A 26,238-nucleotide genomic window follows, 5' to 3' on the forward strand; every position below is an offset into this window, starting at 1 on the left:
TTTTCCTGTTCCTTCCTTGGAAGAGCTCCTAGAACAGCAGGCAACCCCGGGTAAAGCAGCCCAAGACAGAAAATGATCTTGCCATACACACAACCCCCAATCCCATAAACATCTTCTAAAGGCAAAAATTTTAAATTGGAAAAATAAACGTCTCGCACATCACTAACTTTCACTGTGGTACTAATCCATTATCTAAGAACTACTAAAACAGAGGAATATCCAGTTGTTTTTCCACCCATTTCTTGCAGGGTCTCAGCTGGCCAGCAGATGTGGAAACAAAGCAGCAGGATCTTCTGATCCCCGTTTCCTTCTCCCGCCTCTCAAATCAGAAACCAGCCCAGAAAGGGAAAGCACTGAATGAACTCCAGCGAAGTTCACACTAGAGGGAGCTTTCCTCAGAGAAAACACAGCACCTTGGCACCCTTTCTCATTTTCAACATAGCTACAGGGAAATACACTGGACGCAGGTGAAACACCTACCTTTAAAGACCTCCAGTTTTGCCAGTTCAAGCATTGCAGCACATCAATGGTGCAGGGGGGGAGGGAGTACAAAGAGAAGGTACCCAGCAAGTTCTGCCCACAGATGTGCTCCGGCTGATGAGAAAAAGCTCAATGCTGACATGTTTCTGAGAAGCCTCCTGATATGAACCGTGTTGATCCCATGCCCTCGCCACACTCCCATGTTGAACACAAGAACAACTTAACAGACTATTTTTATCCTGACCCAGGAGGCCACTCATTGTTAAGCTGTTAATGAGTACTTTAACGAGGAAAGCTGAGATACACCTTCCCTAAGGCTTGTGGCCGTCTGTTTCAGGGGGCCTGAAATACAGATAACTCCGTTACTCACTGTTAATACAAATGTTGAACTGTTCCTCAAGTGAACTGTTTTAAAATATTATTTAAACTGAAAGTACTACAAGGCGCTAATGACAACCAGGACCTATTCAATTTATTTTCTAAACTCCCGTACACACTCCCAAAACTATGAGCTGAACTAGAACAGAAGTCCTTACCTGTGAAAGCATTTGTGGCCTGAAAACCAGCTTCCTGCATACTGCTCTTCCAGTGAAGCTTGAGATTCCCGTCTTAACCTGTCCTTACCGGAGACAACTGCTCAGCTTAGAGCTGTCAAGTCACTTCCATCTTAGCTTGTCAGAGTCCATTTCTCTTTCCATTCCCGTATTTGGCACCATCCAGTTCCCACCTGCTCCCAGGTCTTTCAATCTGTAGGCAGAGGATATCTGCACTGAACCTAAATAGGAAGCGTTGGACAGTCCCATCAACCAGCCAGCCAGAGGATTTGGGCCATGATGAATGTGGAAATAAAGCAAATCGCCTGCCAAGACTTTATTTCCCTTCTACAATTAAGTTCCAATCCTCTGTTCATCCAGCACCATTTTTTCAGGTCTCGGACAATGGTGATGTTCAATTGTCTCTCCTCTCTTGTGTTCTTCTCCCCTCAGGCACGCTCACTGAGAAATTAAAAAAGAAGAGATTATGTTTCTTGATGACCTGTAGCAACACTAAAATTAACAGACTCCAGGGAACAAAAACCCAAAACACATTATCAGGGATTGATTGTACACATTAAAGGAGATCTTCAGAAGGCAAATATTGTGATTTTGCTGAGATGCAAAGTGTGACCACACAGCTCTTTGAAGTGCAAAGAGGAACAGTGCTGAGGGTGTCATATGCATCTCTGAGAACATGATATGATTTACATTTCAAAAGCCATATTTAGCAGAGATGGGGGCAGCAATACAATAACAAAATTGCAGTTAAAAGGGAAAAGGAAAAATACTCAAGGCTCTGAAGTCTAGTCTATTCAAAACCACAGTGAGATTATTAGCATTTCATATAGCTGCTTCCCTTCTTTTCTGGAGCACGGAAAGACAGTGCTGTTTGCTGACACTATATATGCCATTCTAACAGTCTTCTGAGGTTAAAAACTTTGTAAGTCCTGCTGTCGATTATCTATTTAAAATCTCAATTGTAACACAGATGACGCAATTCGGATGTCTTCAGACATTCGGTAAGGTTAAAAACACCCACAGGCTATACAAGAGAAAGGTGATTAAGTTTTTCTTGATACTACTACTTCTGCATAGCAGGGATATCTGCAGCTCACTGAAAACTAGAGTTGTTGCACATCCAGCTTTTTAAGAACTAGGATACATTTACTTTTATGAGGTGAAGGTGAACAGCAGACAGCTACATGTTTAGCAAAAATATTATTTTAGAAAACAAGGAAGAAAAGAGGACTTGGAGGAGAACCCACTCACGCCCCAGCCAGCCTGTTCCTTCACACAATAATGCTTGGCTCACTATCTCCCAATTCAGTGGCACAGGCAGGTTGAAACTACATCTGTGATGATCTTATGATCTACTAATGGATTTTAGCTAGTGAGTCTAGCCAGGGCTTGCAGTACTGGATCGGACCCGAGGCCCATCTTCTGGAGCAGCCCTCGTCCAAGGGTGCCAGTGTCACTGTCAGTCCCAGCACCCACTGCTTCGGAGAACAGTGCAAGACCGGGCTCAGGAGATAGGTGTGAATAACCCGCTCCCCAGCCCCACTTCACCCTCTACCCTGACCTGCAAGATCTAGAGACTAGCCTATATCCTGAAGCGTAAGGCTGGATATCCCAGATGGTCCAAAACTGCAGAGAAGATTCTCATGCTCCTTGGGGCATGGTGTGCTCTGCAGGCACCACCAAGTGCACAGCCAGCCGGCCCTCAAGGGCTTCGTTAGGGCCCTTTCTTGGGGGACAAAAAGGATCTCTTCTCAGGTGTGCCACTGCAACCAAGTGAGCCTGACACCTGATGAATGCCATGTTCCTCAGGACACACTGAATGAAAGCTAGCTGCTAACGAAGACAAATTTTCTATCTTAATGATGTTGCTGCTTTTTTCCCCCAATTTTGTTAAGGCAGTGTTACTGAAGAACACACATTTTTGTCTCAAAACACAGCACAGGACTGACTGGTTACTTGTATTCAGAACTAGTAGTTTGCATTCAAATCAAGTAAGGTTACAGAACAGATTTAAAATGTTTTCCCCATTTCTTACCCAAACATCTCAACTTAATAGAGGAGAAAGTAGAAATTAAGAAAAAAAAACCTGAAAACAATGCCTTTACATGTAGTAACTTCTATCAGATAAAGCTACATTAAAAAAATTTACAATAGTGTTTAAAACACTATTTTTCTTGAATGTCAGCTCCTTAAGATGCTTTTTCAGCCCTTCAAAGTGCTCTATACAACTAATAACCATTTCATATGAGGTTATTTTATTCTAAAATACATACAGCTGAGCAAGTATAATATACATACACTGCAGCACATATTTCTTTTGGCTCTTAACATTGTGCTAACTATTCTATAATGACTACAGATGGATGCTGCACTCATTTCCCAAGCTTTTTCTCTAGAGGCCTGAGTTTCTCCTATATTTATAAAAGCTGGTCCATATTTGCATTCACATTTTCAGCCTTGTAACTTTTGATTTTGGTTTATAAATCCACAATTTTGATGCCTTCTGTTTTCAGCATTTTAGTTTCTCTCCCCATCTTAGAGATGCTCAGGAGATATGCGCTAATACCTTAGCATCCAGGGAAATTCTCTTATTGTTACATCTTTGTATTGGATAAAATAAACTTCTGATTCTTAAAAAGAACAAAATACTTTACTTTCTTGAAAATTAACTTTTTTATTAAAAGCAGAATTATTTTCCACATCTTCAACATTTCTGCTAAACTAGTTAAGAACCCAACAGTGCTAAAGAAACTCTACAATGCAGGCACTTTCAGCAACCACTGCTTCTTCAGATAGAAAGATGTAATTTTAACAACACTACAGGACACTGAAACACAGAGTTCATTCAGACCTTAAAATTTAAAAGGTAGTGCACTGCATCAGGTTTAAGTCCTCCCTTAAGGACTCAAGTGAAAGAAGATACTGATATCTCTTGATTGTCCTAAGTGAGCATTTTCTATCACTGCAAAAGCACTGTTCTCCCTTGGCAGATAACAAACTCGGACGTGGCTGGCAGGAGGTGAGCAAGGAAACAGAGCAGGCTGCTGGGGCAAGCCTGTGTAGCGCTCAGCGCTTGCTGGGCCTCTTCACAATTCAAAACCAAGTTCAGTACTTATAAAATGCTTCGCACTTATGGCTAAGCAGGCTATTTAATGAGTATTTTCAACAGGCAGACCTTTCATCAGTCACATCTGCACAACAATTTCAGATGTCTCAGATTTTGAATGCATCCAGGTGAAGACAAGAAAGCAGCCCAGCCAATACCACAGCAAATCAGGAAAATGGCAAATTCCATTTCTAACAGCATGTACAGCTATGACCTTTCCATTGTACATTACATTATCCAGAAATTTTCCATTAAAGCTGAACTGATGTTTAAAGAGAGGAGGTTTGTGTTTGTTTCCTAACAGACTGGCATGTTTGCACGCACGGAATGGGTTGAGACCTCTGCTGACACATTTTGGTGTGGCTCAGCCAACTCCAGTGAAGCTATGCGTTTATCGTTTTATACCAGTGTGGTGCAGAAATGTTAAACCAGCCTGCTTAAAGGACTGAAAAGTCAAAATATGTATCTGAAAAAGAGCATGGAAAGTAAACAATACTGATAGAACTACAATAAGGTGTGAGCTTTGATGTAACTGTTACATTTTTCACAACCTGCAGAGACCCCAGTGGGAACATGTCCCGTTATACTGATCAGATGGCAAAGAGAAAACGTAGACTAGAAAAACTAGAGATTTTCTCTTTGCTCCATCTGTTACCTCCTTTCCAATTGCAACAGGAACTCTGCTTCCACTTCTGCTTTCATTCATCCACTGCAGTGTTACATGAGTCTCAGAAGCAAACCAAAGCAAAACATTGTGTTTTATAAATATGTAGCTGTGCTATAAAGATTTTCAGCTATGTGCTTACGTGACTGAATACCTAGAGAAAAATCCATTTGTTTCCATCCTCTCCACTTTTCTCAGATTTGGTCCTCAGAAGGACACCACCATCTGAACCTCACGCAAATTGCAAACAGAAAATATTTTGACTATTTAACACCTTGTGTGAGTTATATGTTCTCAAGGTATATTTAGCTAGTCAACCTGCTACTCCTCTTTTCTAAACATTTGAAAATGCAAAATTAAAGGGCCACTGTAAAAAAGAATCTGAGAGAGAAAAGTAGCCAATGAGTGTCATTAATCCTGCAATAATACCTATGTCTTATGAAGTATTGTGCAATCAGTCAGGACCAAGCCTGGAGGAACTTGCACTGAAAGAAGAAGTGAAATACTGCTTTTTCCAAGACTGATACCTCTGTGATCTCCTAAAAAAATCAAAAGCACTGCCTGACATGTAAATGCTGCAGCTTGGGGTTTTTTGTCTGATTTTTTTCCATTTCCTTTCACTATATACAGTCTATTTCTCTGGCCACATGCTGTTGGTTCCCACAGAGGCATTAAGAACTCACTGGATGTGTTGTCAGAAGGGCTACGGCCATGGGAAGCGTTTCCTGTGATAGCCCTTGGCACAAGGCATCCTAAAGAACAGCATTTCACTAAGGTGTTTAACAAATTTCATAACAGGAGTTATCCGTAGAGTAAGTTCACATGTTTACATTCTTGAGAAAGTTACTGAAGAGCTTGTGAGCTGTGGTTTAATTTAACTTAATCAAGGAAGGACTTGCTGCTTGAATTTCTAGCTTTCAGGGTGAAAGAAGCATAAAAGGGGATAGAGCCTAAGCTAACCTGCCCTGCTCTCGAGGCAGTCCCTGCAGAAGGCAGGTACCAAACAGGGGCAGACCCCAGTGGGAGCTCAGCCGCCGCCAGCACCCACCCGCTCTGTGGCTAAAAGCAGGTCAGAAGCAACGCTGGCTCAGCCAGCAGCACGACTCCAGCTCACCAGGAGATTTAAGCTTGTCTCCAAATTCAAGGAAAAAAGTAATGTGATCAAAGCCAGGACAAGTACTGAACTATCCACATGCTTAAACACTTCACTGAAGGCCTATACTTCCTATATGTTAAGGCAGCACAGACTTGGGTATGTGTTTAAGAAGTTTCTGGCTGGAAAAACGCTTCCAACGTTTTGTTTTTATAGAACAGTGTTTGTAAAACTATCTTTTAAAGTTTGCTAGAGCAATTTAAAATGAAGCATATGTGCACACGTATAGCTCACCTCTCCATCCCCTTTTGGATTCACCAAGTTTTCCAGGCTTTCTTTTGCTTCTCATAGAGACTTCTAAACTACACATGTTAATATCTGCCTGTTATACCTACTCTTTTTTAGATAGCAAGGCCTGCATTTTACTGTGTGATCCTCATTTATTTTATTTACTTCTATCCATAATTTGACTTTCTTCCAAGATAGTATTGCACCAGTGCTATGTGAATCCTAGTTCTTGGGAAATACTATGCTCCATAACTCAAAGACCACTCAAAAAACTCAAGGTGACTTTCACAGGAGACCAGAGACATATCAAACTGAAAACCATACATTTAAAATATGTTTATCTAATCATATCTTTCTCACACACACATATAAATCATTTGTTGTCACTTTCTATCTTCAATATTGGTATAGGTCAGTTATGACTTCTTAAAACAGCTGCTGTATTTCACTATCTTGGTGCATTTCAGTGACCTACCAAATGAGTTTGTATGTTAAGTTCTGTTATACATATTTATATTCCTAGAGATACTTTCAGATACTCTTGTTTAAGAATAGTGTCCAAGCTTCTTTTTACTTCCTTTTTGTTACAGCACTCCCTGAATTGGGGCAAACAGAGGACAACCAAAGCGAGGTGTGGTCTTTCTGCGTTAGTTGAAGCAGGAAACAGGTCTTGAGAAGAGGGCATATGGCCAAAACCAAGCATCGGTTCTTTTTCTAGCCTGTTAAGAAAATGTTAAAGCAAACTATATGCCCAATGCCAGCACACACTGCAAAAACCATTACAGACAAGACGTAGTTTAAAAGAAAAAGGATGAATGTTTCAGTGTGGACATTTCTTCTCCTCCTGTTTACTTCTCTTTGGAGCAAAGCAACAAACTGAAGCAAACATACAAAAATCAGTCTGTTTAGTAGCTTTACACCAAAGTGAATAACCTCTGGTAATCAGAAAGCAAGGAGTATTTCACTTGAAGAGATCCTATAAATAACTGATAACACAAAGGAGCATGCCACACTTCCTTCCGTTAATCTTGTTAAGTGAAATAATGAATTTGGGTCCTCTATTTTCTATCTCTACGAACAAACTAAACAGCCATACATTTTACCATAGCTGTGCTGACAAAATGCATTAAAACCCCAGTGGAAAAGTTTACTAACATCTCTGTGACAAGCTATTGGATTTGAATGAGATAATTATTGGGAGAAATTGCACAAGCTGTGTTATGCAGGGCAAATGAGAAGATTGCATTGTTTATTTTTGGACCTTAATAAAACTATAATTACCAGAAGTTGTCAAGAGAAATCATTAATCACGCTGCTCTATGAAGCTGACCAGTCAGAGAAAAACCTGAGCTCTGAATTTTATTTGCCAAAATAACAAAAAGGTAGTACAGAGCGGAATCCATTCTCGATCTTTTTCCAAAGCAACACAGGGTCAGTACTTTAATTTGCAGAAGGCTGGGAAAAGCAAAAATTACATTGAGCAGATTAGAGAAAAGATCGCAAGTTTTTGACTGGTGTTCCTGTGACTTGTCTGAGGAACGAGCAGTTGCCAGAAACCCAGGGGATTCTGCATATCTCAAGACTTTGAGTAACCAACATCCAGCTACACTCCAAAGGGCATTTAGCATCCCTGCATGCAACCGGAAAAAATGTGGTTGTGAGTCATAGCTGCAGAACCTGGCCACCCTGATAAACAGCAGTAGGACAGGGAAGTTACTGGTTTAACTCCGCTGCGCCATGCAGGATGTGTGAGTGAGGAGGACACACCTTAGGAGAACACAACATAGCCACTGCCCATCTGCTGTTAAGACCGTTATCAACATGGAGCCCAGCATAAGATCGGACACACATTTCTCTCCTCCTCCTCTCCCACAGCAACTCATTGCTGCTTCAACTAAATGCTTCTTCTGGCTTCCTCTCACCTCGAGAACCCACCACACGGACACAAGCAATGTATGTTGTTTACAAGCTCTTTGTTTTCCAAGTGTGCATCACGCATTTCCTAGCTTTTTGCCAGCCAACACACGCTTCCCAAGTTCTCTATCTTTATCTAGGTTTTTGTGTAACACATGGGCATTTGTCATTTCCACTGACAGACCCTGTGTAAGAGAAGCAAATGGGCAGTGCTCCTTTCTTGCAGCAAATGATAGTTATGTCAACCATCCCCATCATCCCTAGGAGATCCAGCAGCGCCCTTCCTCTCTCTACCGATAGCACCATTTGGGTGAGGGCATTGCACCCGCCAGAGGAAGGGTGCACAGCCAAAACCAACCTCTCCCACTGAATTGGTTAGAGCAGCCAAAAATCCTAAAATACACAATGAAGATACAGACACACATACCTTCTTTGCTCATAAAAAGCAGACTGTGTGGATCTAGCCAAGCATAATGTCATTTCTGAAAGCAGAAACATCTGCACTCTGACTGTTTTGGAAAGAAAATGCAGAAGACAGTACCTGCCATGTGAAAATCTCAAGCAGCTTTTAGACACAGAATGGCACAGTCCTCCCACTGAACAGTATTGGGAACTATGGGGGTAAAAATATATGGGAATCTGAAAATTGAGAGATTAATAGGAGGAGTTATCCAACATTATTCCAACTTCTGTCAAAACACTTGGTATGACTGAAAAAGCACAACACAATGCTCATTTTGGCAAACGCAAAAAGCAGAAGAGAACAGTGAACCTCAGCTAATTGTAATGAAAAATGAACTGGTACTGAAGAGACACTCAAGGGGTGTGGAAGCTGTTGAAGAATAAAACTACTATCTGTACAGCACTTGGGTTTGCTACGTACACCACCAGGAAGTGAGGGTGCTCAGCCGCTCTCAAGAAGGGTATAGCATCCTATGCACTTCAGCCATGACCAAGGAAAATCCTCTTCTGCTAAAGAATAAAACATAACACTATACAATTGAATTAGCATAAACTGCCACCATATTAATTGAAGAAGCACTGAACACGCACTGATAAGAATTTCATAACTTTCTGGAAGGCGGTATCAGTCAGTGCTATCAAAGTCCATCTGCTGTGAGCAGCAGCTGTTCAGGAGGGTAAGGAACGTAGGAGAAAGGCCCACTAGTATTTTATACACATTACTACACAAAGATAGTTCTAGTTTCCTGTGAATCAAGCCACGCCACAAGAATTCATCTGGTTTATTTACAGTGTCTCAGGAGCCAACATCATCTGTGTGCTGCCTGAAGAGATGCAAATGGAACATTATCCAGACAAGCAAAACCCAGTTTAAAGAAACCATAGACAGCACCAGGCACATCAGCGGCAGGATGTTCCCGGCACTACTGTAAGCAGCACAGGAGACATCAGCATTCTGCAATATAGCTGCAGATGGTGCAAGAAGGCACTCACGAGTGTATACCTCTTCTAACCTAAAGAAGGTCTGCAACTATTTCAGTCAGCCTATATATATCATGTACTGCACAATCCCATTTTATTACAGTACCATAGAAAACTAAAAAGAAGTATGACTGTATCCAGAAAGGACCCTTGTTATAACAAATACCTAAAACTTCTCCTATAAAACTGCACCAGATTTTAGATGACTGAAAAATTCTGAGGTTTGCTGATCCATATTCTACCAGTTTTGATTTTCATGTTAAACTACAACAATCTACATGAAGCGACAGTTTTAAACTCCTGTTTGCATCTGCTAAGACCAGGTCTCCATTTTGCCCAGTATCTAATGAAACCAGCAAGTTTAAATTCTATCTCCATCATTATACTATGACTCAGCTCTGAACTCAATGCAACAATCCAGAGACCCAAACCATCGCCTTAACATGGTCTCCAGATGCTCTGCTTTCCAGAGCATCTACTTGAATTTTATCCTCTGAATGACACTAGGTAACAACTAGATTAACACGGAGCCTGCACCAGAAGCCATATCCAAGCAAAAGTTTCACCTGAGTCCACAGTGGTTTTGCCCATGCCAGGCCAAGGAAAAGAACTCTGCTTTATTACTAAATAATCTAGACAACACTGAAGAAAGCGCTCCTTCAGCATTTGAACGTCAGTACTTCTAAGGCCCACAGTCAATGGAGCATAAGTAATTGCCACGCAATTCTTAGTTCCAACTAACAATACAACCGTACTCCAACTTTCAACCTGGAAATGAGAAAAGGAACAAAGTAACAGTTTAGCATTTCTCATATTTTTCTTGGACTTGGGAGACTGGACTTCGTATTTTGGGGCACGTTACGTCATCTCTCTAAGCTTCCCATCCCGTCAGTAAAGTGGATATAACTTCTACCTGTGGATTAAGGAGCTATGAAATGCTTAGGGAACAGAGGTGTTACTGGTAAAATAGAGAAAAAAAGCTAAAGCAGGGTTTTGATTAATTTGATTTTGTTCTCAAGTGAGTATATCATACTCCAAAATCCAAAACAACTCTATTAGCATTGTAAAATCATGCCAAAGACACCCTTTTAACTAAGTAAGAGGCCACTGATTCTTTATTTCCAGGCAATACCAACAATATATACTCTCCTTTAAGCCTGGCCTTCTTCAAAAAATCTGTTGGAAAACAATTCACAAAATAACTCACAAAATTCAAGGGGAGAGCACAGCTGGGAAGCAGTATCCTGAGGTGATCAGCTAAATCTCATTTTCCAGAGAACTACACAGTTCATTCTCTCAAATCCCTCATTACTCAACATACAAAAGCAAAGACGCTATTTTTTTCTTGTCCTTGAAGGACAGCTTTTTACATAAACAAACTGCATAAAGGCATGGGAAGTAATGCTGTTACCAGTTAAATCTGTGAAATTTCCCTAGTTGAAAAGTTCTTGCTTAGCACAGATATAAGAACTGAATTTCCACTCCCTCACTTCAGCTGTGATTCAGGAAACATTTCTAATCCCAATCAGCAAAACCAAACAACTCACCAAGAACACCATGTTTGTGGTTTTTTAATCTAGTGCCCTATCTATTTTCTACCAACATTTTTTAATAACAGATATATTTTAATATACCCTTGTCATATTTTATTGCTATGCTCATATACAGTGTCTGAGGCATGTAACTGCACCTAACTGAAGAAGTGTGTTAGCAACACAACACTGACAGCACCTTTTTTAACAACTGAGGGGAAAAAATACTCTGAAGTTTTTGACCGAACAACTCAAAAAATCGGTATTTTTATCAAGGAAAATTGGCCTGTTTTGCTTCTCTCAAGCAAACATCCCATTCAACTGTTCCCTTCTCATACTATCCATGCATTTAGGGAAATATGACCTCTCTGGCCTTGTTTTGTGTTTCACAATATCCTTTTAAGAACAAAAACCTAACATTTACTTTCAAATACCCATAAGATAACATGCGTGGTCTTTCAAGCCTACCTGCCAGTCTCCTCTCCCCACAACCCTCTGCCAATAAAGACACAAATTCCTATAGGAAGGGCCTACACAGACATAATTTATAAATAATTATGATACGTAATGAAAGCTTCACAGCTACAAACAGAAACACTGCAATCTCATATTAAAAGAAAATAATGATCTCTGCAGATGAACAATCATTATCTTCCTTGTTCAGCCATGGAGTTGCTACTATGTATTTCCCAGCTGTTAACCTATCCTCAGTCTTACCATAAAAACAAAGAAGACTCTTGGCTTTTTTTTTTGTCTTTTTAAACAAGTGGAAAATATAATGAGAGTCTGACTTGGTGCCTTTGATAATTAAGCTTCCAATATCATGGAATGTTTTCTAATAGGAGCATCTGCTTGCTGCATTGCAGCCCTACAGCTAAGAAAGCGTTGGACTCATTAATAAAATACAATGAAGAACCAAACATCTGGGTGGGAAAGATGCACGGAAGGGGAGAAACTGTCTTCCTCTCAAAATATTCAAGAGACGGCAAAGCTCATCCAAATAAAATGCAGTTTTTCTGTTGAGGAAGCAGCTGGAACCACTGATGCTGATGATTCTTATTCCACTATATCCTGCTGCAAGACACAAACCTATTTAGAGGAAACAGAAGAGAACGCAGGAAAAATCCCACCTGTATTTATCTATACCACATAGTTAAAAGCTCCTGACAGTGCAACCCATTCCCATACCCAAGGAACAGGCAGATGGGTGTACATAAGTTCTTGCTAACAGCGCTGGCAGAAAAGGGCTTCATATCAACACTTCAAATACCGAAAAGAGAAAACAGGACAAAAATAAAACAAGAAACACTAAGATCCCAGAAGAGTTAAATAGCTAGAATTTTGGATCAACAATTTGAGCATCTTATATAACACAGTTCATCATATGGTACCCAGTCACTCATGCATCAAGAGCAGAAACTGGGTTAACTACAAAATTTCTCAGAAACAAACTGAAACCTTGATTTTAAAACACTTCTAAATGTGCCAAATACTTTGGTACACTGTTCAAAGTTAATTACCATCAAACTAAGTATCTATGCTTCTCATTCTTTTAAAATGCAAAATCTGTGGGGCTGTATGCTGATCCTGCAAATGGCGCTCACCTTCTGTAAGGGTATGCAAGATTTCTTCACACTGCTGACCTAAGGGAACACGAAGGTGTCAGAAAACCTTTCTGAGGGAGGATGGTCAGCCCAGAACCCACAGGTAAACTGGAGTCTGCCACTTGTCAATGATGCACAGACTTGACTGCATTATCCCACCTCCAGCTCAAAGAGATACATACCCCATGCCCTGGGGGTCACTGCCGGGCCCTCCGGTCTTCCAGGACAGCAGACAACCGGTAAGGGCTACTGTCACGGAGGGGACAACATTCAGAGGAACTGCATACAGGTCTGTCTTCCTATGGCAAATGGAAGAATTACTTGTTCTCTTCAGAGTCCAATTTTTTGGAAGAAGTAAGTTGCTAACCGGTACATGCATAAGCTAGCAAGACTAATCCTGATTTACCTAGGCATTTTTCTGACTTTTCTCTCCTCTTCTAGCTTAACACTCGTTGTCTTGGGTTTCTTGGCGTTCTTTGCTTTTAAATAACACACAAGAAAAAACAACCGAAGTAATGTATAAAATCTGTTCCCTAGCATGATGACAGAACCAAAACCAAACCAACCAACCCTGGCATGTTTATTTGGTACCCATTATGCATTTGTAATGGGCCATTTTCAAGCACGTTTATCTTCCTAACTTAAAAACTCAATTACCAACAAAATGTCAAAGGTTTTGCTCCTGTTACATCATGTTATACATCAAAATACATCAAGATAGAACCCATTTTCTATCCGCTGAGACTCCATGGAAAGATTGAAGGTCTACATTTATTTTAGAGTTCAAAAAAGGCTCTGGGCCTTTTTATTAAAAACATACAGAACAGACAAGGGGAAAAAAACAATCAAATATGCATTTGCAGACAGAACTATGTGGATTTTTAACAAATAACCAAACCAAATTTACCTTGTGGCCAGAAGCAAACATGAAAAATGCCAGCTCAGAGGGCTATTTTCTTTTAGTAACAGTATCACTTTGGGTAACTATTAAAATAGCACAAACTTAAAAGCAGCATTGGCAAAAACTGAATGCAGTTCAACTCCGGTTTCCAACTAAATGCCTTTTTCGCACACATATGCTTTGCCTTCCGTTACTCAGCTGCGTAATATAAACCACCAAACTACACTTACAACAAATCTGAACTGACAATGCCAAATTTTAATTGAAACACGTGAAAGCAGTTGGGCAATGCACAAGCATTTTATAGGGAAGTTAGTAGTGCTCACGGCTGGAATAAGCCTACACGCCTATAAGGGAGAAAGAGATCTAGTTTCCTCATTTTATTTTAACCCTTCCTTCAAAAAACAAACAAATCTGCTAAATTAAAAAAGCAAATAACACCACAAATATTTTCCTAGTCTGAAAAATCTTTCTGTTCAAAGCCCATGAACAGTCTGACAAGTGGTGACTTCACAAAAAAAAGAAGAAAAGTTCTTTTCTACCTCTTAATGAATGAAACTACATTCCTTCTCCCAATTCAGAGGAGCTTTCTTGCAGCCTCTTTATATGACAGCAACACGCAATGACCTCTTATCATTGTAAGAGCTATACAAAGTGTCTCTGAAAATTGTCTGTGTATTTGTGTACACACTTATGCGTAAATGTCTTTGTAGAAAGCCCTGTACGCAAACTGTGCCTGCAATATATGCTCTTTTAGAGTACTCCATGGCATCAGTGCAGACATTTTTGTGCTTAAAGAGAAAACTAATTTATACTAAAAAAAAAAAATAAAAAAAAATCACCTCACAACAATACAATGCAGTCCTCCTCCTGATAGTTTTGCTGAGATTAGTAAGTCAACTTTACCATGAAAGTGAATGGAAGAGAGGCAAAGGAGACCTACAAAAATATCAGGAAGCAAACACATAGCATTCACATTAAAACCTGTTAGCGGTACCTCAAATCTAACTTTTAAAATTAAGACTTTCCTCTGTTATCCAGTTAGCTGGATGAAAAAGTTCCTACTTCACTATTACACCCCTGTCCTTTAGGAAAGCATGTACATGGGAGCTAAGGCTGGGTGGGCACAGCGCAAGGTGGCCTTCGACCACACCACAGTCAAAAAACATTTGCTTAGACGTGGTTTTGGGAAGGCAAAAAGGTCGTCTGAGATGGAGGAGCGTCACTCTGTCTCTGTTGCCAACTGGTTCTTCACTTCTTGGATGAGCTCATCAGCAAAACATCACCACTTATAATAGTCATTTGGTCTATGGAGAACTACGTTAAGATTACGGATGCCACTAAAAAATCATGGCCCTCAACTATTATCCAAATGTATTACATAAATATAAATAAATGTATTTATTTCTGCGACCAGCTGAATCACAGCAGCAGTAAACTTCCAGTTTTGTTTCCTTACTGAAGTTTTTAACTTCAAAACTTACTTACAATCTATAAAGTACACCATAATACCACCGCAAAAAAGCACCCCTATAACGTCAGTGAAACTGTAAAATGTAACTGCTGCACCTATTCACCTTGGGGGTGCTGAAGATGTCAGGCAAATGCCCTCTGCTCACATCATTAAAACAAACAAAGCCTTTGCCATGAAATCATTCACTGTGCAGAAACTTTATAAGCTCTACTATTATCTTTTATAGCTTAATTTGAGAACTGAGAATCTCTAGAGTGCTTTGCAGCACATTAATAAGAGACACTTTGCTTTATAAAGTTAATCATTACTACTGTACTGCTTGCATCAGCTCATTGCAGTAGAATTTGTTTTTTTCACCAAAAACATTCCTTATACCACGACTTGATTTTTTCAGTGAATGATAAAGGTGGTGGTGGTTCTCAGGATCTCTTTCACAGGACTGCTGTTATTTCATTTTCCATAGAGCGTTAAGAGCCCATTATTAATAAAACTGCTGAAAAATTCTTCTCTGAAGCCATCAGGCATCATAGGCTTGACTGCACTCCTATTTCCCTCACTAAAATCAGGGTCCTCTGAAGTCCGAAGAGTGCTACTAGAAATTATGAAAACAACACTCGAAGTGGTAGCTGCCAAACAAGGGAACCTTTCATCTCCTGGGTGAGCTTTTAAACAAACTCCAGTGTTTCATACCATACTCTGGCTACTTAAATACTTTACAGCTTACATCAATCTTTATCCCATAACTAAAGCTGAACATGATCTGGACTCACTTATTTGAGGGCTTTAAAGAAAGACATGTAGAAATACACACAGGCAGCAGAGGCCACGCTGATACCAGCAGCTCTCACCAGCACTGTAACACCCCTTAGGGTGCAATCCTTTCCCTCCTCTCTAATAAATCTCTGTGGCAGTGAATGCGCTAACACAATTCTATCAGTATAAAGGGCCTAACTGGGATGGCTTATTTTAGTCCCTGAGGCACTACTTTGCCTGGAGTCAACTTCCACGTCAACTTTCCCAAGGCCGGTGGAGCTAGCTGTACTAGCAAACCCTTCCTGGGCACCAATGCCTAGGTGGGAAATGTGGGTGAGACCCGGTCCCTCACCAAACTCCACCCAGCTCACACCAGGAAGGATCCACAGGGGTATCATCAGTGGAGACCTGATATTTCTGGAGCCCGCCCCAAAGATGTCCACCCAGATGTGGAGCACAACCCATAACACAGCACAAGGCACCTGGTCAAACCCTCACATGATGACTACAGCGTTTCAGAAGCAACACTGCATTTTCCTCAAGTATGATGTTGCACATCTCTGGTGTATTCACACAGGATGCCTAACTGTCAGATCTGGGCCTAAATTTGTAAACAAACTATTTCAAGCAAATCAAGAACACAAAGTGTTTTTGAAGTCATGCTTCGCTTTGGTAGCAAATACTGACTGGTAGCACTCTTCCACGTGTTTTTTTTCTTGAAGTATAGAAATTGTGCTGCATCCCAACTTATTAACCATGTTGGGTTTTTCCCAAAAGGGGTACAAGAAGGGACTGGAAGCACATGCAGGGTTGCTGGACCACCAAAGGCAAATAACTTTTTTTTAAAAAAACAGTGAGAAGCATTATTTAAACTTACATTTATTCATAGAACTTATTTGAACAGAATTTATTTACTCAATTAGTTCTAAAAACCAACTACCTAAGCAAATAAATGACTGCTTAAGAATGGTTATGTGGAATTAATATTCTCCATTTTGTTTCCAGAATATTAACTCATTTTTAAGCGTAAAAACCCTAGAAAATCTCAAAGATCATCTTAGAGATATATAAATGCCAATAATTTTCTCCTCTATTTCTACGCAGATCCTTGCATACTCAAGAGAACACAGTCAGTTGATTCCACAAAATTAAGAAATTGCTCTTTAACTTTTCTAAAATGCAACTAAAAATAATACACACACAATCAAGAACTATAAACATAAGCTAAAAAGGTGGCCTTTCTAGCTTGAGTGTGATAAGGCTTGCAAAATTTCTCCATGGGCTCTGATACCCTCAAATCATGGAGTCATATAAGCCTCATGTTGATAAAAGTATGATAAAACATTTCTCTGATTCTATTTTTGAAGACACAGTACAGAGAACATTATTAAGATTTTTCAAATCAGGTTCCTAAAAATGACTGCGTCATCTCCAGTCTATTTAGGAACATGCATTCAGCTAATCAAACTGACAGGTTTCGCAGCAGAATTCAAGACAACCCAAGTCCTGCTGTTCCTGGAGTCCAGCAGGCCAGAAGCTCGGACCTCTTCATATTCACCTTGTCTTTGCCAGTACTCCCAAGCCTAGCATTTATTTTACAGAATTTATGCTTTTCTCACAATCCAGGATAAAAATGCCTTCAGCAAGGCAATATGCGTGTCTGATACTGCTTTTCCTCCTTGTCCTCAGCATATGGCCTCAATCCTGGTTAACAACTGTTCAGACCCTGCTCTGACAGGAGAACCATGTACCTCCTCAGGGACTTTTAACGGAATTCTTCATTGCGTCAGTTTGATGTAGGTACACTAGGTGAGACAAGCAACGTTTTACTAGTATTTATTGGTAGCACTGGAAAGTTAAGAAGCAAAAAGCAAATTTCTGCCAAATTTCTAAATAAGGGAGGAACATAAGCTTCTCAAGAGAAGTTCACCAGAGTACTTCTTTTTCACAAATGCAAAATATGCTTTTTATTAATCCCATTATTGGAAACTGTGGAGCCATTTTGACTGAAATAAAACATACCAGAATGCAGGAAGCCAGCATGGAAAACTTCAGGCCAAAAGTTAAAAACATGTGAAGTGATAAGCAGCTGAAAACAATCATAGAATAGCAAATATTTAAAAAGGAGCAGTAGCTAGATTACACACATTAGTTTTACAGTTTGTGCATGTGTATAGTTCACACACATTCACTTCTCACTTTTGGAAGCATGAAGATTAGCAGAGCTTCCATGGAAAACTTCTACAAGAAATATTTCTGCTAATAGCTAAAACTTTCATTAATAACACAGGAAAATGAATGGCAGGAATATGACCGTAAAACCTTAAGACAGTAAGCTAGGTAGTTACCAAGACATTATTCTTATACAAACACACAGAACCCATCCAAACCCAGAGAGTGAGTCCACGAGCTGTTAACAATTAAATCTGATGCACTTCCTTGTATATGTAAAATATGTATGTGAAAGATTTGAAATCTCTGAGTTTAAAAGCCTCTTCCTGTCTCACTGAACATCCGAGATGATCTCCAAATCTCAGAGGAGGAGGCTTCCCCAAAGACATTTCCCAGAAGAAACAACATACAAGGAACAACACTAACGTATTTTAACACTAACATACTGTATTACAGACTGCGCAAAAGAATTTTAAAAACTAATTTAATGTGGTGAGAGGGCAGTTCTTTGCTCCCAACAGCTACCATCTCAGATAAGTCTTGTAAACAACTTTAGGAGAGTATTCTTAGAGCACTTCCACTAGCCATCACTAAGACCACCACGGTTACCAACTATTTTGCAGGCACTGCATCTTCCACTCTCACAGTACAGCAGTAGGAAAAAACGTATCCTTCACAGTTCTGCCTGCTTATAGGGTGAAGGCAGACATATATGTTGTCATGATCCCGTGGTGACAGCATGACAATAAAATTACTGCAGATTCCAATAACCAATGACAAGAAATTTAAAAATGACAACAAGTGAATTTATTCTATTTAGGAAACATGGGGAAAATGGGATCTTCTGTAGCTTGTCAAAAGAAAGGGCAAATACTATTCTGTCTTTCCAAGCCACCCTCTCACGAGGTTAGCCATGGAGAGCTCTGCTATCACAGACAGAGTTTCACCTGAGGAATAGGTGTGCCTGCCTTACTGACCAAAACCAGTTTACCCACAGTGACTCTCTGCCTGGTATTGCACTGCCCACTCCAGACAGCCTGGGAGAAAGGAGTGTGAGTAGAACATGGGCTAGAAGCAAAAGTATTTCTCAAACCTCTATGAACTGCCAGAAGCAGGAGTTAGGAGGATGCTGAAATGCAGAAGTTGCTTTGCTAGCCTGCTTTGCTCCTAACACAAGGCCAAAAATAAATTTTAGCACACAGAAGAAAAAATACTCACTACCTTATTATGCGTATTTTTAACAAACTGATTGATCAGGCTTTTAGATTTTGTAACTAACCAATTCTTAGTGAGTGTGAGGAATAAAAAGCAAAGAATCGCAAACAAATAATTTTATCATCCAGGAAAGTCATAACCAAACATACAATAGCAGACTCTATTAAACCCAGTTGCTAACTGCCTAATCCTACCACCTAAATTTGACTTGTGAATTATGCCCTTGTTTTAAACCAGAGGTCTGATTAACAGTTTTTGGGTTAGTGTTTAAGCTCACGACATTAAGTCAAATGCAGTTAACAGAGCAAGTTCCTTCATGTTAAGGAGGATGCAAATATTTTTCTTACAGGTGGTACAGCCTCTGGCTATCTCCAAATTATAGCAAAACTACAAATAACAACTTAAAATCAAACATACTAGTGTGTAGGTTACTAAGGATCCAGTAGAGACCATCTGAAATCACCTAGAGGAAAAATGCTTAACTAAAAATACTTGCTGAGGTGAAACAAGCAATCTTTGCTCCAAATGTACTCCTCCTAGAGAGGTGGTTTTACAAGAGGTAAGAAATATAATTTGGCTTTCAAGAGTACAATCTCCAGGGTTTGTGGAAAGCTGTTTAGATAAATTATGAAAGAAATGAATAGCAGAGATGAAGGTAAGGCAAGAAAAGAGGGAAAGAACCAAGCCAAAATGGTTTGTAACGGACAACTGCTAAAATACCACTAAAGAAAATGCCTTTTATCAAAAAACTACAGGAGAATCCCCAGTAAGAACCACTCCCCCAAGCAGCGGTGCACAGCGGAAATAACTGTAATGAGGATTACTTTCTAACCTCATTAGCTGATCAAGCTGCCTCATTTTCCTCTCTGCTGAGACAGAGCCTGCTCTCTCCACATGGCAGGGAGAAATGAAGTTTGGCTATTCAAAAAGGAACCCCCCAAACTCTTATTAAAATATGAAAGAACCAATCCAGAAAGCTTCGGTCTCTCCTGCTTCTCCTGATGGGCTGAGAAATTGTTTTTAGCCTTTCACTGAGAAAGCAGAGGGAAAACACAGGAGGACTTTCTCCCCCTGCCCTCACAGCGGAGGGGTCAGGGCATCGGGCCTGCTCCCACCTCAGCTCCAGTGCCCGCCGCGTGCAAAATGGCTTGCTCCCTTCACGCTGCTCTCTCTGCGGGTTTGGACTAGCTCCTTTCCCCTCTCCCCAGCACGCCCTACAACTACACTAGTCCTTCGATCCCAGCTGGGCACAGCATTGCCCCATCGCTCTGTCCCCCTTCAGAGCACTAAGGATTCAGGGTTCCCAGGCTGGAAGCACGTCCCTCTCAGGCAGTGGTGATGGCGGAGGTCCCGCGGGCAGGCCGCTCCTCCCGGCCTCTCCAGGGCAAACCGACGGCAGGGCAGGGCAGGGCTTGCGGCCTGCCCCAGGGAGCGCTTTGGTGGAGAGCTTAGGAACAAGCTGTAAAGGGTTTCTGTCAGTCTTACTGACGGGTTGGGTTACATTTCTCCATAACCCTGTTTTATACACAGTGAGAGGGAGCCGATAGCTCTCCCTTCCTCAGAACAAGAGAAACACAGAGACAGCATCTCCACCTTGGTTTTGAAAGTCTTTTTATGAGTCACCCTATAGCACAAATTAAAAACAAAAATGTATGTTGCCTAGTCACTTTGAGACTAAATGCAAGAAAGGCTTTTGTTTTTCAAAATTTGGTTACTTGAATGCGGATGATATGAACAGCTCACCTATTTAGGATTAACACTTTTAATACTTTGTGTCAGAGACTGATTATATCTTGTCGAAGGAAACATAAATGGACACAGAAAAACTGTCAAACTGGAGGGGTGTTTATTAGTGCGTTAGCAATTGTTTTTATGAACACAGTGAACCATTAATTTCTATAAACAAACTCACTCTGATTTAACTTAGCAATATTGTCTGGAGAGATGTGACTTAGTTTGAAGAAGAATAAATACATCTTATTTTAATAAGGAGATGAAGTTTATGAGAGAGACACACATAGTTTTTCAAATATGAATTAGGTTTTTAGTTTCTTTTTTAACCTTGTATTGGATTTCAAGTGTTCTGTGTTTCAGGGAAATTCTGCCCCGCCTCACTCAATGGGAATTCTGCTGGTAACTTCACTCTGACCAGAACTTTACCTGGGGAAGCCACATTCATTTCACCATTTTGTAAGTAAACCCAAGAGCACTATGCCTTATACAATGAGGAAGAGTCTGAAGAAATCAGTAAATCTTCCATTTTATACATTTTCGAAGCATGCACACTTAAATACATTAATACTTAGGGTAGCCACTGTGTATACTCACTTCAATTTTCAGCCAAGGGTCAGAACAAACTCCCAGCTTTATTTTCTCATAATGAAATGCAAACCTTTCTAAAACGTTTGGCAAATATCATCTGACAATGAAAAGGTTCGCACAACTACATTACTTGAAACTCCTATCACAAATTCCTAGTTCACATTCACTATGGAAACAGACTTTCAGTTCACTTGAGAAATAACTAAGTCATAAGGATTTAACTCCCCGTGCTATTCATTAAAAATAATTATTCAATGCATAAAGGCTTGGTGCTGAGCGAGTGAACGGTCAGGCTGGAGTATTCCCTTTAGCTGTAGAACAGACATCTCAGATGCACCAAAGATGCGTTTCCTCACACAGTCCCCTTTATTGCTCATTTGGAAAGACTATCTCTAGAATAAGATGAGACTTCAGACACCCATTTAGTTCCCCACTCCTATATTGGCTTTTCCAATAGGAGCACTGATGACTGGTAGACAGTAATGATTTTGTAATGTGAACATCTGTGCAACAGAAAACAGACTGAGATCAAATTAATGGCATGTATCTCACCATTAAGCAGGTACCAAATAGTAAAGATTTTCTTAACTGCTGATAAACCCGACTAAATTCTTACCAAAGATTTAGCCATGGAAACACCAAAAGCATTTAAAACTCCATGAGTGAGATGCTCTTCAATACCCTTTTGAAATAAAGAAAAACTTTTTTTTTTTTAATTAAATAATCAAACTACTCTTAGGCAAAGCTCTAACTGAGCTCTGAACATATAGAACTCCAAATTTTGTAAGTTATTGGCCTCACTGCAACAGTAACTCAGCCATATTGCCCACAAGTAGCAATTAATTAAATTTAATAAGGAACACTATGAGTTGTTCCTGTTTTTAAAATCCTAGCCAGGACCCTAAACAATGCTTCTTTTCTTATTCCAATTTTCAAATGTTTAAAAATCCAATTGAACAAAATTGTCTTCAATGTTGGAGAAAATCCCAATGCATAAAAGTTCACTTAAGTGCTCTATTAAACAAACCAACCAAATCTACGTGGCAGAGGAAACGTCAAGTTTTTAACAAGCTACTGAATACCTCCTTCCCAGCAACAGAAATATAATTTATCTTTAATAACATGCATAGAAGAAGTTTTTCCCCATCACAAACTCTGAATCAGGCATGCACCGAGGATTGAAAAGCAAACATTAGAAAAAATGAACTTGGTGTGCTGAAAATTCTCTATTCACTTCTATGTGCGCAGATGATTTTTCCTTTTCTCCTTCCAGTGAAGAGAAGGGTGATCTTAAAAAGCTTGAAATTATTTTCCTCTCTTTAGTATTTGAATCTGAGACTACATCATATGACAGAAAGTCGAGGAAAAAATTCAAGCATTATACAAGCCCATAGTACCCATCTAATTTCCTGGCAACTACAGCGCAAGTGATAAATGGGAAACCAGCAAATTTTTTCCAACTGCCTTTTACAAAAACGTATTACCTGAAAAGGCAATACAAAAAATAGTGCCAACTGCTCCTGGAAAAAAAGAGATCAAAGACAGCCTTTAAAGGAGTAACATTACAAATTACTGGCTTCTGAGTAAGAAAGTTAACAAGTAATTGATCATGTAAAACCATAAAAGGCTACTACCAAGACAGGCACCAGGCTATCCCACCTACATTTGGAAGAAAGGTTAATGCAATCAGCAAGAAAAATCCATCGGACTGGAAAACCATTTGATTATTCTGGTGTATTTCGCCTTTACATTGTGATTACTCTAATCTGAGGTTTTAAAAATTTTCATCCGCTTCCTCATTTGTACTTACTATCAATGCCATCAACATTATGCTAAAAAAGAAAAGTTTAACTAGCTTTGTAGAATTAGTAGAGAAAGCACTATAGCAGCATAAATTCCATTCCTGTACTCCAGATTGGAAAAAAATCCACAATAAATAGAAGAAAATGGCAAACTGTAACCACTTTAAGAGCTGGATTCATGCGTACCGACAACTACTATCTTTCCTGAGTAATGTTTGGGTTTGCAAATGTTTGGTCCAAATTCTGAGGTTTTCAAGCCCAATTCCAGGAAATTCTACATTAGATTCAAAATCCTCTTTTTCAAATTCCAGGTGGAGCCTCAGCATTTTTTACTTGTTCTTTGAAGAAAAAAAGGTCTACAATGCTGGTTTGGAACTATATTTACAAAACCTGCTTATGAAGGCGATCATTCCTATTTGAGACTATGGAAGAGTTCCAGATGCTTGGAGAGTAACATAGGAGCTACCCAAAACGAAAGGTCAATGAGCCCCGCGTTCCTACCAGCAACCAAGGACCCGGAGAGCTTTATAGCAGCAAGTACCTCAGGAAGGATGCCCTTGCTGTCAAACGCCCTTGCAGATGACCAGGTGGACTCCTCTTCTCCCAGCACTTTCAGGGGCTACGGGTTCCTTAAGACTCTCCACTCCCTCATCATACCACCAAACAACGACACTTACCTTACAGGAATTACTGGTTAAAGAGAGCACCTCGTACACACAGTCTATTTCAGTCAGGAAGGCTGAGAAGCAAAGAAAGATGAAAAAGGCAGCCAAGTATTTTTCAGCATTTTTCACCTTGTTGGAAGCTTGTGTGCTCCTCTCAGCACAGACCCTCTCTTGCCTATTCAGTTTGGGGATCAGCGTGCCAGCAGCACTCAGTAAATAAAAAACTGACTCCAAACTGCACATGTTATTTGCAGCTCAATAAAAAATAATGCTGGGTCTTTGACACATGTTTATATAACACCTAATATAAAAGAGTTGTTACCTTCTCATGAATAAATATGCAGCACAGGACGAAGTCTGGAAGCATTTTCTAACTAGAAAAATAAAATCTGTGAAGTCCAAACTCCAATTCAAATTTTTCTTAATGTTTTTAGACCTAGGGTTCAAGTTTGGGACCGTACTCAATTAAAACTAAGTAGACTTGCCAAAATAAACAAAGAAACTACATTTTGTGATGCAGTGATCTTGACTGATGGGGTTTGTTTATTTATGCTTACACAAAATTCAGTAATCTGTGACAAGTGTCTCAGCTAACGCAAGACAGATTCATCGACCTGGAAACAACCAGTATTTTAATATATATTAATAAAAATGCTCTAACAGTAAACAGTAGCCTTTCCTACTGGTTGCAGTAGTTATCGTAGAGCTTTATAAGGCTTGATCTTATCAGGCAGTTCCTTCTTATCACACACTACAGCACTTACACTTGGAAAATTAATGTTAAAGCATTTTAATCTTTATTATTCTCTACAGTTCGAAGTGACCTGTCTCTTCAACTTTATAAATAACCCAAACACTCTTTACGCTTAATTTGCTATCACCAGAGTGATTTTTTCAAAGTATGAGTCAAATTCTTACTCCAAAATTAAACACATTTTTTTCAATTAAGTCTCTTCTTATGGCACTAAAGCATTGGGCAAAGTTTTTATTCAAAAATCCCTTTTTTCTTCATGCAAATTTCATTACGGCAATTGTAATAAACCTTTCTGTAACATGAAACATTAGGTCTTATATAAGATGTGTTTACAACATTTACTACCTTGTTAATTCTTTTGTGCATGGAGCAGGCATTTGCTATGAGAGAGAATCTGTCATTCTCCTCAACTCAGTGATTCATCTGCCTTTCCTACACTCATCTTCCAAACTGTCTTTCCTAATTTTTTGTTTAACTTAACACTGTTTAGGTATTGCTCTGCCTCTTTAGATTCCGGCTTTTTCCTTTCCACTATACAAGGTCTAATGTTTAAGAAGCTGTTGAGCACTGCCATTCATGGTACTGTGACTCATTTCTGTAATGACTACTGTTTCCTACAAAAGAAAACCAGTGTTACTTGTCATATAATTACAAAGGGTTAACTCACCCAGGTGTCAGAATATATGATGCAGGAGAACAGACACATAGGAGCAGTGGTTAGCACTTACAGGAATCCGGAGCAGTCTTTGCCACCCATGTCATGTTCCACTGCCTTGCTTACAACCAGCAGAAATAACCCATGAAGAACTGGAACAAACTATTTTTCAGATGGATAAAGGGACATCCTTGAATAACCAGGACAGTCCATGAACCCACACACACCCTCCAGACCCTGGGACATCTGTGCTAACGCAGGTTTTGGCAGGACTAACAAGCATCTAAAATCCTGTTCAGCCCAGCTCCTGTCTTTTCAATTAGACACCACCTTGTCTCGAAAGAAGCTGCTTGGGTCACTGGAGTCACTGCAAGTCATAGCTACCAAAGTAAAGATATATGTAACTAAAACCCACGTCTGAATCAGGGTGTATTCACATGCAAGGGAAGGAACTCTAGAAAAGTTAGTAAGTTAGGTCTGAACTTATCCTGACCACTTTAAATAAGCACAAATAAACTGGTTTAATTAACCTTCCTTATAAAGGCTACGAGATGTTTTGTTCAGCTACTAGAGACTCTTTATAATAAACATGACTTCTTTTCCAGAAATTTGGATTTTTTCATGGCTGCTACACTTACATGAGATAGAAACAGAGGGCTGTAGCACCCATTTAATTTTCTTTCTTCTCCCTCTCACAGACACTGTTTTATGAACTTCCACATTCATAAACTACTGGAATAATGAGATTTCCAGTCTCATGTTCATTTTCACATGCTAACATAAAAATCATACCACACCACTTCTCTCGCTCTGCCACTGTCTATGGTCCCATCTTCTAGTTTTAAAC

The 26,238-nt window shown here is 39.8% G+C and overlaps 1 protein-coding gene across 2 annotated transcripts in view; it reads right to left on the reverse strand.

The window, feature by feature from the left end:
• The window catches only part of LDLRAD4 (low density lipoprotein receptor class A domain containing 4), a 294,876-nt gene that overhangs the window by 188,167 nt on the left and 80,471 nt on the right, over positions 1–26,238 (reverse strand). The window contains exons 1-2 of one of the 2 annotated variants that reach the window (XM_069778917.1): positions 23,995–24,015; positions 1,017–1,475 (exon numbers count right to left, since the gene is read on the reverse strand). In XM_069778917.1, coding sequence (XP_069635018.1) covers positions 1,017–1,056 — 40 coding nt within the window. In that variant the 5' untranslated portion in view covers positions 1,057–1,475; positions 23,995–24,015. Of the gene's footprint in view, positions 1–1,016; positions 1,476–23,994; positions 24,016–26,238 lie in introns of those variants that run through there. The other variant, XM_069778916.1, reaches the window with a different exon arrangement.

This window comes from Haliaeetus albicilla, chromosome 3 (assembly GCF_947461875.1).
Source record: "Haliaeetus albicilla chromosome 3, bHalAlb1.1, whole genome shotgun sequence".
NCBI classification, from domain to species: Eukaryota; Metazoa; Chordata; class Aves; order Accipitriformes; family Accipitridae; genus Haliaeetus; species Haliaeetus albicilla.